Source organism: Salvia hispanica, chromosome 1 (assembly GCF_029641045.1).
Source record: "Salvia hispanica isolate PSC_SH4W2 chromosome 1, Shi_PSC_v1, whole genome shotgun sequence".
Classification (NCBI taxonomy): domain Eukaryota; kingdom Viridiplantae; phylum Streptophyta; class Magnoliopsida; order Lamiales; family Lamiaceae; genus Salvia; species Salvia hispanica.
The window spans coordinates 34,399,478-34,414,515 of NC_142692.1; the positions used below are offsets into that span (position 1 = coordinate 34,399,478).

The 15,038-nt window shown below is 34.2% G+C and overlaps 2 protein-coding genes across 7 annotated transcripts; both read right to left on the reverse strand.

Moving 5' to 3' along the window:
* Positions 1-596: 596 nt before the first annotated feature.
* On the reverse strand, positions 597-7,346 carry LOC125222089 (phosphatidate phosphatase PAH2-like). 6 transcript variants are annotated; one of them, XM_089062862.1, is made up of 12 exons: positions 4,712-7,345; positions 3,871-4,169; positions 3,676-3,749; positions 3,428-3,512; positions 3,168-3,254; positions 2,944-3,016; positions 2,769-2,812; positions 2,321-2,455; positions 2,138-2,236; positions 1,678-1,798; positions 832-1,027; positions 597-747 (listed from the first exon to the last, which is right to left on the reverse strand). In XM_089062862.1, the coding sequence occupies exons 1-10, from the start codon at positions 6,513-6,515 to the stop codon at positions 1,742-1,744; spliced, it is 2,757 nt and encodes a 918-aa protein (XP_088918988.1). In that variant the 5' UTR covers positions 6,516-7,345; the 3' UTR covers positions 597-747; positions 832-1,027; positions 1,678-1,741. The 6 variants fall into 6 exon arrangements, with proteins under 6 accessions (XP_088918988.1, XP_047980484.2, XP_047980482.2 ...); XM_048124527.2 differs by having other exon boundaries at positions 597-973; XM_048124525.2 differs by having other exon boundaries at positions 597-1,027.
* Positions 7,347-13,798: 6,452 nt separating this feature from the next.
* BKI1 (BRI1 kinase inhibitor 1) lies at positions 13,799-14,973 on the reverse strand. Its single transcript, XM_048121679.2, has one exon. The coding sequence runs from the start codon at positions 14,827-14,829 to the stop codon at positions 13,936-13,938; it is 894 nt and encodes a 297-aa protein (XP_047977636.1). The 5' UTR covers positions 14,830-14,973; the 3' UTR covers positions 13,799-13,935.
* Between the last annotated feature and the right edge of the window lie 65 nt (positions 14,974-15,038).

The window sequence follows — 15,038 nt, forward strand, 5'->3', positions numbered from 1 at the left end:
CTTGATTTTACACTAATTTTTTCACGCTTTCTCTAGGTTTTATGATTACAAAATATTTTGGAACCCCAGATCCGATTCAACCTCCAAGATGTAGAATTCTTTAATGGAAATTTTACATATATTTGAATATTTCCATGCATGAAAATTTATTAATTCGAATTTTACATATTTTTCCATATTTCCATGCATGAAATTGAATGATGGGGAAATGAATTTTCAATGTATTTCTATATTTTCAATTTTCCATATTTTCATGTATTAACTAATTTTTTAATTAATGAATATTTCATGCAAAATGGATTATTGTTGGAATTGACTAATAATTAATGGAAATAATTGTGTAAATCATTCAATGAGACTAGTGACTGGAAATACAATTGATTCGGAGTACAATTAATAAATTTATTAAATTTAGCAATAATCATTCTTCTTATTATTACTATGCATTTGGAATGAATAGTGTAAATTAATTTATGAGTCGTGAGAAGGGGTATGGCGGGAGGCGTCTCACTGTCAGAGTTGTGGTCTGACGCAGAAAATGAGGGAAATGATAACTTGGCGAGAATTGTGACGGGAGACAATGGGTTGGGAGACAATGTAATAAAATATCATTATATAAGAATTATAAGATTTAAGATTATAGCATAAATCAATAAAGCAACAATACCAATCTAAGTATATAGCTTAAACAGACTGCAACTATTTCCATTTATGCTCCTCTTTCCCCTTTTTCAAGTCCTACAGCTACTGCACATGCAGCACCATTCCAACAACGAAAAGGCATTATAGCGACGAGAGGCACTCAATACTAGGTTTCCATTGAAAACAAACCTCGAAATAGTGAGTAAACTTGTAATGCCCGCGATGCAGATTGCCAGAAATGACAAATATCCGGTAAATTAAAGCTGATGGAGACGAGCTTCCATTGATCTCATCGACTGTGATGAGGATGAAGGTGGTTTCTTTGTTGCATCTGCAGAGAACAAAACTGGATCTGAGGAATTTTTCTCATGCAAGATTCCTCGACCTGCATCGCTTGGGGAGTCGTTAGAAATTTTAACCCGCGGTAACAATCCACTCTTGAATCTTATGAAATCCCAAAGGTGAAGAGGGGAATGCAAGAGAAGCCATTGTCAATGAATGAATAAATAAGGAATAAACTGACCTTCACCTAAAAACACTAATGGATTCAATCTAGAGCATCTGTATCTCAAGTTCTCAACATTTACATGGTGAAACATCGACATCGATAAGCAATGTGCCCTAAATTTTACGATTTACAGAGCTTTGCTGGTCACCTCCTAGTAACAACATTGTGTGGTATAGTATTGAAAGAATACGTTGAACAGACTATTCAACTAGCCTAGCAATATCAATCCATAATCGACTTTCTCGAGCAATATACCAGCAGCTCCAGCATTTAACCAAGGAAATTGTCAGCAAGAGACTAACACCAAATCTCCTTTCGTGGTAAGCTTTGTACGATACAGGATATTTGACCATGGCTGGATATGTTACACAAAGAAGTCGTCCATTCTATGCCCTACGCATAAGAGCACAATACACGCGATGAACACCTAATTGTGTTTTCAGGGTGTAGATCTAATTTTCTTTATTAGCATAATACTACACCTTAATATTTTTTTTCTCTGGCGATGACAAGGAACTGATGATTACCTCAATACTCCAGTCCTTGTACACGCCGCCTCCCTGCCTGCATTTGATTCAAACTACTCAACCTTTAATTGTCGATCGAAGGTGGTGGAAGTTTCCAGAAATTCCATGTATTAAAATCTTCCTGGAACCAAAATGGAAAAGGAGTATTTATTGAGTATTGGAATTATTTAGTTTCCAAATCATAGAATTTCTCTAAGGCCCAAAAAAACAAGTTATCTATCGATCCAACCAGGACCTGACGACAAATACTCCGGGTGTTGAATATACTACCGTTCTAAGACATTGTTAATACATTGGCAACTCAGGTTTAAGATTTCGGGTTCATGAGAATATAAGACGAAAAACAGAAGCAAATTAACAATTAGTTATAGTAATTATTTTTTCTCTTCCTCGCAAATGTACGGCAGAGATGAATGATGCATTAAACTAATGTTGGCAATATTAAGATTAGGGAGCAAACCTGCTCAGTGGTAAACATGTTGGGAAACATCCCGTTAACAAGCGAATGAAGAGTCAGGTAAGACTTGGTGTCAACGTGACGGTTCACAACAATCTCTCCCTGTAGAAATTGCCAGGGGAATTGAGAAGACATCACCAAGTCGGCAGGAGCAGTTGCACAATATTAAATAACACCTTTATATACCTTTGGGTTTATGATAAATATTTTCCCCAACGGAATTCCGACCCTAAGATAGCTGACCTCATCGGTGTCTCTGTTACCAAATCCAGCATAAAATGGATACGGATTGCTATCAGGAGGAAATAACGCCCTAATATCCTGGGATATTGACAAGTAATCAGATTTGTTACCATCTGAGTATAAACTGAGGAAGAAAATCACAATTCTTTCAGTTTCCTATCTGTCTTCGATGTTATGGCGTATATGCATACATCTAAAAAAGGACATTGTTTCATGACACAAACTTTGCTATAGTACATCAATATTTTGTGACTTTGAATTAAAAATATCCTATTTATTAGGTTGGATGGTAAATACAGTAGAATTTTATCAAACACACCTACAAATATATGTAAACATTGTAAAGAGTGTTGCAAGAATATCAATAATTTAGGATCATACAAAAACAAACCTCCAAACATGCAATTTTGAACTCGTGAGGGGCTCTTCTAACAACTGCAAAAGCATCATACAATGCACAATTAAAGATAACTTCCAGATTCACAAAAAACTGGATGCTTAAAAGAGACGACACTTCATGTGCAAATAAGTAGTAATAGAAGCAAAAGATAGCCATCTATCTCTACCTTCTCGAAATAGTGAAGGAAACAATCCATCGGGGGAAATGACGACAGGCCCATCCGGTAAGGCTATTCCATCCTGAAAGAATATATGATTATGAAAAACAAATTTTTGTGTTCTTCTTGAGCAAACTAAACTTTTTTCTGCTACAAATTTGTTCAAATTTAAAAAACGCCGGAAAGGATAAACTACAAAATACAAACCATGACAAAGTATAACTTCATGATACCTGTTTGATATTGAGAAGGAATTGTCGAGTAATGTAAGACTGAGAAATTGAACGTGCACTCAGGAACAGTAATTGATATCCATTCTCCTGTCATACACGATATGAAATCCCTCACGATCCGGAAACGATCTCAAAATCATGACAAAACAATTAATGTGAATAGTGTTGACCACAACAGTAAATGTTAAATCAACAATGCAAACATGTAAGAACAATCAGAAATTTGTTCTCAACAATCATAGCACAGCAATAACAAGAACCTTTATTGCCGTGAAGAGATGTGCGACACCTATCTGTGACCAATCCACGCCAACCAAGGGCATAACCTGACCTAGAAGATCAGACCTGCAGCAAGCCTTTCATGGATCACTGAGTGAACTGATGGATTAACGATATGGAAACTAACTTGTCCATATAAACAGGATGTGAGCAAATAAAGACAGGTGGCTGTTCAATTCACATAATGATACGCGAGGAGAACTGTGGGCAGAGGACGAAAATTCTTTACCGTGTAATTGTCCCATCAACATCAGATATCACAATTTTAGTGTCCCATCTCCACAGAAAAATCCGAGCATCAACCTGGACGTGTCAAATTCAGTCAGTGCAGAGACATGCATCAAACATCCAACATACTATTACACAAGAGGCATATAAAGAAACTTAAAATTTAGAGATCATAAATCAATGAAATAAAACAAACCTGTTGCTTGCCCAGCATGGCAGTCGAGAAGGTGAATATCACAACATTCTTCCCTTCTTTTAACTGTAAGGATGCCAGCTGTTCAGATGTTGGAGTAAGTGTCTGTACTATCTTCTTGTTTACCTTCACTTTGGTCACATTTGTCCCACTCTCCACGTCACCAGGTTCATTTGAAATGTCTACGCCATTCACCTCTTCACTGTCAATCGTCACATCAGGAATTTTAGTCTCTGTTGAGCTTCTAAAGTGTCCATCTCTACCAGTTCCTCCTAAAGTATCCACGGACCTTGGAGGGTACCCTGAAGAACTAAAAGTCAACCTCTAGTAATTTGGTACAAATATGCAGGAATTGTAGTAATTGGAATTATCTATTCCAATTCAAATTTCTAACTACAAAGGAACTAAGAATAAGATTTTTCTCAACAAAAAAATAGCACCTCCTGTCAGAAACAGTATATCGGAATTTATTCACCAAATAAGAGCGCAAGGTATAGGGTAATATGCAATAGGTATTTATGCGATTCTAAACTAAAATGTTAACTTTCTAAAGCAAAACAAACTGAAAAATAAAAACATGGAATTGCCTATTCCTGGTCGAGCAATCTGGATGAAGAGGATTGTGCGCTTGAGATTTGACTCACTTAATGCAATAAAACGTCTACATGCTACAATACCTATAACATTCGATCCACTTTCTAAAACAAAGCACATATAAAAGAGTGTAGTAAATATGGAACCAGTTATGGAGAAATGTAGAATAATGAACATGTAGAAAACCATTGGTTGTTCTCACTCAAGGAGAAAAATATAGTAACATTAACTCATCATATCATTTTCTTACCCGGCTTAGGAGGTTCTCCGGCTGGATATAGTGAGTCATTCGAAAAGTCGCTGGGATCAGTTGCTTTTAGATTATTACTAAGGGAAACCATGCTGGGCAAAGATCTCGCGCTTCTAATGGTTACCTCTGACTGAACATTGCCAATCTCTGTAATGGAGACATCATTAGACATAGGACTCTTTGTTCTAGCGTCCAAACACAAAGCATTTGTAGAGTCATTTATTTCAGATTGGTCTAGTGAAGAAATGAGGGAACATTTTGCATCACAAGACTCGATGCCTTGATCAGCAACTCTTATCATAGGTAACGAATCAGCTTTTTTGCCCTCATGATCAGATGCACTGAGTTCCGAGTGTCTGGCAGCAGGACGAACACCATCCAGGTCACCGAAGAGTAGCTGCTCTTCTTCTGAAATTGTTGACACCCCAATTGAAGGTGGAACAGTACACCTTTCGATATGAGGATCATAGAGAGGCCCTTCAGAGGAACCAAGCTTGTCTTTATCTCCCAAAATAGAATGTTCAACCATGCTCGATTGAGAAGCAGCTGCAATACTCTGTGAGTCGATGTCCTTAAGAGAATCACTAGATGACTGACGGCTCACTAAATTCGAATAGCATTCAGTCAAAGTACTTTCTGAAGCACCAAAACTAGTTCCTCTACTCAAAGAAATCTTTTCTTCATGGATGATGGTGAAATGATTCCCAGAATGAATGCATACATCTCTGCATTCTTTATGACAAAACAGCCGACTTTTCTCTTCAGACGATCCCTCCAATTCACCTGCGGAGCTCCCTGAAATCTCAGAGTAAAAAGAGTGGTCATTGTCTCTTTCATTCTCCTTCAAAGAGGAATTAGCATCAGACAAACTATTAAGTCTCACAATAGAGTCATCAATATCCAAATCAGATTTCGTAGCCTCAGAAACAACGCTAACAGAACTCATCTCCAAATCTGATTTATCCAAGCCTAATGCTGATATCACTGGGTCTAACTTTGTTGCAGGGGTATGTTCTCTAACACTTTCGACTGAAGGGGAAACAAGATACTCTGAGGTAACACATTCCATTTCAACACCATTTGCCTCACGGTAGCTTGTTTGAGAATTAAGATTTATTTCATCATGACTAGAACCATCAAACAGAGGACTTTTCTTGACTGCTTTTGCCAATTTATCCGCATCAGATAATGGCGCGCAATTGTCTCTCTTGCATTTGGGGGAACCAAGATTAGTAGACCACCTCAAGTCCAAGAGATCAGCCGCCATCTCAGCAACCTCTAATGGATCATCTTTGTTAACATCATGTGCATTTTCTTCCTCCTCTGTCGGAGATCTCCTTCCAAAAAAGCCAAAAAATTGAGATTGGCGAGTGTTTGCCCTAGTCAAAGCCTTCCTTTCCGTAACAACAGGCTCAAACAAACTGGAGTCATAGTTGCAACTTTTTGATTTCAGCGGCCTCCTAGGTTGCCCTTCAGTCTCCTCACCAGATGTGTATGGAGGCGAGGCTGCAGACTCACCTTCCTCTACATCAACCTCCTGCATAAAGAATGCCTCTCCTTTACTATCCAAGTACATATGAAAATCCGCCTCAGCATCATTCACAGTGATGCCAACCACCTTCTCTTTGGACTTCAACACCCCCTGAAACTTCCCAAATCGAACATACCATGGCGAAGACTTGTAGCTCCCATCCGGTTGCTCCACCACGATTATGTCTACAGCGCCACCAAACGGATGGAAAGTCCCGGAAACCGTATACACACTCTTGCTAATGTAGCTACCTATCCTCCCCACAGCTTGCATCTTGATAGGAATCAAACACCTCTAACTAACACAATCTTCATACACACCAAATTCAAAAATTCGATACTCCAAAAAGCTAACTTCACTGATCCATCAAACAAGCCAAATGCTCCCAAGAAAATCCCCACCTCTTCCAACCCACCAATTCAAATTTCAACAACCACTAAAGACCAAGAAAACTGAATCTCCAAAGAACCAAATACAAAAACCAACAAACACCATTAACTAACACAATCTCCAAATCACATGAAATTCACAAATTCAATACTCCAAAAACCTCAAAACTCCCTACACTGATCCATCAAACAACCCAAAAAAACCCCCACCTCTTTCAAATACCCCAGATCAATAAATTGAATAAAGATCAAATATTTCACAAACCACTATAATGATCGGTAAAAATAAGAGCTTCCCCATACCAAAAGAGGAAGAGGAATCATCAAGTCATCTAATTGAATACGCCAGTCGCAATCGACAAAACGAGAGCGATCAAAAGGAATCCAGCTGAAAAAAGTTGGCGATTGAGGAAATGGAAATAGAAGGACATACCCACATGCGAAGATCACTCAATACGAACAATAAACCGCCAAAGAGTGGGCGTTGAACAACAGTTGGCGTCCAAAGCATATTCCTTTGTAGATTATTCGAATTTATTAGTAATACAAATACAAAGACCCTAATAACCGACCCCACTGCCTCATAAAACCATTTGAAAATTGGGAAATTTTGAGAATTGAAAACGACGGTTACGTATGAGAATGGATTAAGATTGCATGCCATGAAATGTTTCCAGAACGAAGGAGGATGTGCTGGAGGTTTCCATGATTTGCAACTCACAGAAAACGATGATTGATCAAATTTTGTATTTATTTCATCATAATTAACTATTGATGAGAATTAGATTTTGCTAAAATAACATTAGCCACGTCATCAAATTTCTATACGTTTACTACTTCTCCAATAAATATTTCAATTAAGAATTACACTCCCTCTTATTAATGATGATATAACTGATAAATATTTTACAAATAAAGTGAAATTAACCATAAAATAAAATTTTAAATTAGATTAAATAAAAATTAGTTAATTAGAGTAGATAAATAATAAAAGAAGTATTTGACATCAAAATAAAATATTGCCAAAAAATTCAAAATGAGTTTTAACTTTTTTGATTACTTTTTTGGTTATATTATATCTTATGATTAAATATTTATTATGTTTAATTAATGAGATCAAAGATTCACATAATTTTTTTCACTATTTTCATTATTTTTTTAGAATTTTATAAGTAGAAGAACATGTATGCAAAAGGGGTGCGTTATATTGCTAGCTCAGTTAAATTGCTAACTATAATTAAATAATAGTAGGTTTTGGATCATTAAATCAAGACACAAAATCATACAACCACGAGTATCAATTCGAGTATCAATGTAAAAGTAATGTTAATTAAAGATATTTATGACAATTAACAAAAAATTAGTTATAACTAACTTTTAAAAAATATCTCAAAACTTTAAATTATTATATCTATATCAATTTAGATTGTTTTGCACGCAACATATATCAAATTAAAGATAATTTTATAAGGATTCCAACGAGATCTTACATGCATATGTTCCGACGTCAAAATTTTTAAAAAAATCGTAGATTTTCATATTTATCGACAAACAACTTAATATCAACATATATAACATAATATGTCAACATAATATGTGTACAATATCAATATTATATTATTTTGACATATTCAATATATTGTGTTGATATCTTTAATACACTATATTGACATTGCGATTCAAAACCTTAAATATGGTAGTTAATCTTATCTTTTTAATGTTAAAATACGGAAAAATAAAATTATACATGACAAATTATAGACCATTAGATCTCTTAATTTCTATAATTTTAAATTAGTTATAGTTAGCAACTAAGGAATGAGTTAGCAATTGATCACGTAAATATATATTGGTATTGGATAATTTAGATTATTGGGACATGGGAGTTGTAAAATTTGGTAGTGGATTAACAAACTAACATATTTTTGTTAAATCTATTTTTTATTCATGGTGTTCGTATTTAGACAATTGACTTAAGCTTAAGATCACATCTTAGTACTCCAAAAAAATGGAGTGTGGACAACTCAATAGATTCTTGACAGTGAAAAGGAATAAAAAATAAAATGATTCGGCTTTCCCTCTACCCTTTCTCAAAACTGAATATAAAAAAGAATTGAGAATCTTTAATTAAATATTCGTATTATTTTATTTAAAGATTTTGGCCTTCTTTGATTACAACAAGCCTACAAAGTACTTTATTTATATTTTAGTCCTAAGCAAACAATTGTAATTCAAGTCTAACAGGTTAGTCTTTCGTTCACGATTTAATATCTTAATTTGATATAGTAAAAAGTTGAAAATAGTACTATCTCCTTTTTATTAGTGAGAATATTAAAATAGTATCTCCAATTATTTAGTCATTGATATATACTCCATCTGTTCTAGAGTAATAGAGATATTTAATTTTCTGCACTCATTTTAAAAAAATGATATTAAATAGTTAATGTGGAGAGAGAGTAAAGTAAGAGAGAGAATAATATAGATAGTCTTATCTACAATATTCTCCCTCTTACTTTACTTTTTTTTCACTTTAACTATTTGTAATTTTTTTTTAAAATGAGTGCGCAAAATGAAATGCCTTTATTACTATGGAACTGGGGGAGTATCAATGAGTACACAAGTTAATCTTGAAAGCCCCATAACTCATTGAAATTTTTTTGAACAATATATGGAGAGATAGCCCAATAACTAGGATAAAATGTGAAACATATTTTGAGGAATAGAGTTTCTCCTTTACTTTTTGTTATAGCATGTTTTTCAGAATAAAAATATTAAAACTATATATCACTTGCTTTGGTTGGACTACAAATTTTATTTAAAGTAAACCACATATTATGGGCTGGACGTAACGTAAACATAGGAATAGGCCGGCCCATATAGAAAGCCTTCACAACGTTTAATTTTATTGAAACTAATCACTAATTTTAATACTATTAATTTGGCTAAAATTGGACGAATAAAAGAGTGTTCATCTCAACTCTAAAAGCTAAATGTTTGACGAATTCAAGTATATTCAATGGGATAAATATAATTTGCAAGTGGCAATCTATTTCAAAACCAAAGAAACTTTTGGCATCTCTTTCTTTTTCTCACTAAATTTTTTTCCCACAAGTTATAAAAATTCAAATACGATCATGGTCATCTTCTTTCTATTATCATGCATATAGGTCATAACCAATGCGAGAGATTTCAGAATATGGTATAAAATTGGCACACCTTTCAGTTTTTGGGATTAATTCACACGTCTTTCAGGAGATAGGTGTATGAACCTTTTATTTTAGGGATTTTTTTTATTTTTCTCTCTATTTTTATTCTTTTCCCTTGCAAAAATAAAAGAATAGACTAAATACCCCTTGAGAGATTTCTCGAGACATGCTCATTTTAAGGATTTTTTACATTTTTCTCCTATTTTCTCTACTTTTCTTATTCTTTTCTCCCACAAAAATATTGACCAAATCAACCAACGAAAATTTAAGTGTTTTAGTTCTTCTCCCACACAAAATATAAAATTGACCAAACTATCCAATGCGGAATTTCATTTTTTCGAAAACTAAAACTCCCTTGTTGGGTGGTATGGTCAACTCTTGTATTTTGTGAGGGAAAATTATTAAAAAAAGAAGAAAAAACAAGAGAAAAATGTAAAATTTTCCTAAAATGAAAAGTTCGCATGCCTCATTCTCTAATTCTAAAATGTGTGCAAATTTAATCTCAAAACTGGAAACGTGAATTTAATTCCAAATTCTTAAAATCTGTCTATTCAATGCTTATATTTGCATGATTACATATCATATTGTTATCATATCATTTTTTTTTAATATACTGGACTTTTAGTATGAAACATTTTAATATCGATATAGTATTGTATTTTCACTATCGTAACAAAATGTTATTTAGTTTTACCGTTTCATGTAATTTAATAAGCGCTTCCTGTTTACCTTAAAACAAATATAGCATCTCTAATAAGCACATTACTCAGTGAATTCTTGGTACAATACAAATATCTCTGGTTTAAATTTCAAATATTCAATTCAAGACGTCAAATCTTGGATCCATCTTTTTGAAATTTCCCTTTCTCGAGCCCATTAATATTACTATTTTCCTTGTAGCGATTTCTTTCCTTTTGCTCTTTCCAAAAATGCAGTTAAAAATAAAGTCACCACTATAAAGGGCAAAAAAAATGATAATGTAAAATATTTGTATTAAGAACCATGGTCTCGACTAGAAACATTGAAATAAAACTTGCCCCATGATAAGTGCTGTATTTGAGAATTATTCAGCTGTAATGATAAAACTTTTTATTTCAATCTTTCCAAAAAGCAATAATTTAATTTATTTGATTTGTCATACAATAGATTTAAAATTCAATAAACCAATCCACTTCAATAGTTTATGACAAGGGACACTTAATTTAAAAAATAAATGTATAGTATACTGCGTTATAAAATAAATATTCGTGTCTAGTCAATATAAAAGTAATACTCCTATATATGTACAGATGATATCAATAATTCTCGAAAAAACTAGCGAGTAACACAGTTTAGAGCTATGGTTTATTTAATGTTTATTTCCAACCGAGCATTTATTGTGTGTATAAAAGAAAACCAAATCATTCCTTAAGAGCTCTTTAACATACTAATATCCACTCGTTTATATTTGGAATTTTGGTCCACAAACAAGTGGAATGCAATTTTTTATGAAATTGAGCATATTACGTTAGGGGAAACATACATACAAACATACATTCTGCCAATAATTTTAATTGGATGTTGATTAATGATATGATTAGACAAATGAAAACAACCCTAAAAATGATTTGTGGCTTTGTCAAGAAAGGAGACAAAAGTACCAAATTGCATTATTGCTAGCATTGATTAATTTGTTGTTGGCTAACAAACTTGCTCCTCACACACTACCCTTAATTAATTATCTATACGTCACATTTCTATTATTAAAAGAATTTTCACTCTAGATATTTCGGAATCTTTCCTTTCTTGAGTTAAAGATTATGGAGTAGTACTATAATAAAGCAGTATCACAAGATCTTAGCTGCGGTATGGCTCGGAGACTTGCATGGCACTGCCACATGTCAACCAAATAATATACACATTATAGACAGCGAAATGGCGATTTATAATAGTAATAAATTATATAATTTCATTTGTTGTACAACTCTTCGTCATTTCTCATTTTTTCCATTCTATCACATTTTTCTTGATAGAAACCATAATTCATCAATCGAGATTATTAATTTAATAATATAATACAACAATATGACATTGTTTGATTGACATTTAGTAATATCACGTAAGTAAATCATCAGGTATTTTCGATGTCAAAATCTTAATTAATTATAAAATCAAAATAAATCTATATATAGTACGATAAATTTACAGCTAGATATTGATATTCAACATCATAATTTGTGAAAGTTTAAAGGCAAATTACATGTCAATAAATTAATTCATTAAATACAACTTATATATTGTTGTATATATATGCAGCTCACAGTTCACAGATTGTTCTAGCTAGTTTTGAGTTTTATCTTTTTTATTTTAAATATTTCTGATGTGTGTCAATTTGTGAACCTATTTAGTAGTATAAATGAACGTCACACACGTAACTAAATTAATGGCATCGCACGTTTTGTTTGAAAGTAGCACTGCGAATGTGGCCTACATAATGTTACAATTTGCACGGTGAATTTTTTTAATAAATTAATGGTCCCTATGAATAACTAGGTTGAATATAAGTTCACGTGTGCGGTCTTTCGGAATATTTCTTTCTATGCTTCATGGAAATTTAATATTATAAACAAAATTATTTGTTTTAATATATAATCTTATGCGTCATATATAGGGGTAGACTAGAGACACGAATTTGTTTCTATTAGGTACTAGGAGTACTATATATTTTAAATTTTAAGATAATAATTTTCTCTTATTTATTATTTTAATAAATTATATAAAATATCTAAAATTCGACAATGTTATGTATATAAGAAAATTAAATTTTAAATCAACACCTTTCATTAGCTCTCATTGCAATGATTGTATGTATACACGCTTTGTATATTTACATTGCATTATTCGAACTCTTAACTGTTTGCATGAGTCTTTTAATTGAGTTATGCTTGGCTACATTCACTGACAACTTCTCCAAATAGTATTAATTAAAGAGCATTAATTTTGTAACTATTGAAACATGCATATGGATAATCATTTTGTATATCAAAAGTTTTCTATTAGTAGGTTACTAGATATAAATAAGCCACACTAGACTTATTAAAGAGCATTAATTTTGCAACTATTGAAACATATATGGATAATCATTTTGTATATGATCAAAACTTTGAATAAGTCCTTATGTGATAAATATAACTTGTAGGAGTACGAGAAAATGATTACTAAATTGCAATGGACCCCAATTAATTGATGTGGGATGGCGAAATTAACATAAAAATCTGTATTCAATAAACCGACAGAGATAATAGATATGAACATGCAAGGTAGATATCCGTCAAAATTGAACTCCACAATTTTCTTGATTTAATTTTTAGATAGATCCATTTATTGAACCCCCTTACCAAAATAAAATAATCTCCGTACTACTAATAGTAAAATTTTGAGTTAAAAACAACAATAAAACAACCAAAATAGAGACATACTAGTATATGTATCGATTTACTATAATATATGAAATCAATCAATAATAGTATATGAATACAAATGATCGATGGTTATTTATTACTCCTATATATATGCTTCATTTTAGTCCTATTTGGTTAGTAAATTTTATAGTTAATTATAATAAATTGATAAAAGTACATAAGTCCGCATATAAATTTGATTGTTCCACTATAATAAACCGGATTTCATCGACTAATCATATAATAATTTCGTCATTTCCTCTAAAATAGCAAAAGCCACAATAAATGCCACCCCAACATAATAACGCCAAACCCAAATTGATGAAACCCACAAATTAAATTCACTTCTAAATGGAGTAACACAAAATCCACCAAACACGAACGCACGTACACTTTTCAAATACAAATAAAAAAAAAAACTCCAATATCTTGAAACATTATTAACTGAAAAATCAAGAAATGCCAACTTGAATTTGGTGAATTTTACGCAATAATTTGAAGTCCTAAAACGTCGTCGTATCTTAACCTCAACATACGTATTTTTATTTTTCTTACGTAACAATTTTACACAAACGTAAAAACCCACCAAAATTTTAAACTCAGCAAAAATCAATTTAATTAATCTCTACTATAAATAAAAATAAAAGTAAAAATAAAATTATGGCTGCAGCTTGATTTTACTATCTTCAGCGATAGAGTTTTTGCAATGAGCGATCGCCGCCTGAATCGCCGCCTGCAGCTCCTCCATCGTCCCATCGCTCTTCCCCGCCGTCGGAGTGGCGGCGCCGCTGGCCACCAGCCTCCCACTATTCGCCGGCGAGTGTTTCATCGTCGCCGGCGCCGAGAATTCCCCCCTCCGCCCCCTCACAAGCCCCGCCTTCTTCCTAACCCTAAGATTCCCCGAATACGAATACGCCTGCTGCCGGAGAAAGTCGTCGGAGCTCTGCCGCCGCCCCCTCAGCGCCAGAAACGGCTTCATCAGCCTCTTAATCAGCTCGAATCTCGATTTCCGCTTCTGATTAATGTGATCCTCCTCTTCCCTCTCCTTTTTCCGATTAGGGATTCCGAAGAGGGAAAACGATTTCGATTTCCCCCTTTCCTTCCCTTCCGCCACGTGGCGGCTCTCATCACCGTTGATCACAATTCCGTCTTCGTCGTCGTTGTTGCTGTTGTTGTTGTCGTGATTGCTTCTGCTGCCGTCGTTTAGCAGCTCCTTGATTGGGAGAGTGAAGCTGTCGAGGGAGTTGGTGGAGGAGCGCGGCGAGACGGGGAGGTGGTGGAGGAGGTGGAGGGGGAGGAGGTGGCCGTGGAAGAAGATCTCGTCGGCGGGGGATAAATCGATCGCGGCGGCGAACGGCGGAGGGGAGGATTTCGCCCTGCTGTCGAGCGATTTCGCGGCGGCGGAGGGAGGGTGGAGGGAGATGGTGAAGGAGAATTCGTGAGAAGGAGACGAGGAAGACGACGGCGGCGGCGAGTGTACGTGGTGCTTTGGGGGTTGTACGTCGATCTTGTTTGCTTCATTAAGCATCGGCATTTGATATTGTGCTTCCATGATGGATTTCTTTCTTTTTTTTTGTTGATTTTAAGGCCAACAAAAATTCGAGGTTGCCAAATTATTTGAGAAAGATAAGGATAATTTGCAAGAAATGGAGTTCTTTTTAGGAGTGGGGTGGGGGTGGGGTGTCTTCTCTATATCTAAAATTGTGTTATGCATGAAGTGTTACCAATTATATATATGAGTTTTGGCATATTTTGGCAAGG

Bases quoted from the DNA above. Each gene is read 5' to 3' on its own strand.
- BKI1 (XM_048121679.2), bottom strand. From the start codon at position 14,829: ATGGAAGCACAATATCAAATGCCGATGCTTAATGAAGCAAACAAGATC.
- LOC125222089 (XM_048124527.2), bottom strand. From the start codon at position 6,515: ATGCAAGCTGTGGGGAGGATAGGTAGCTACATTAGCAAGAGTGTGTAT. The intron at 3,750-3,870 runs GTTTGTTTTATT...TGACACGTCCAG, and splicing joins CCATGCTGGGCAAGCAACAG to GTTGATGCTCGGATTTTTCT. The intron at 2,237-2,320 runs GTATATAAAGGT...CAATTTCTACAG, and splicing joins TATTTATCATAAACCCAAAG to GGAGAGATTGTTGTGAACCG.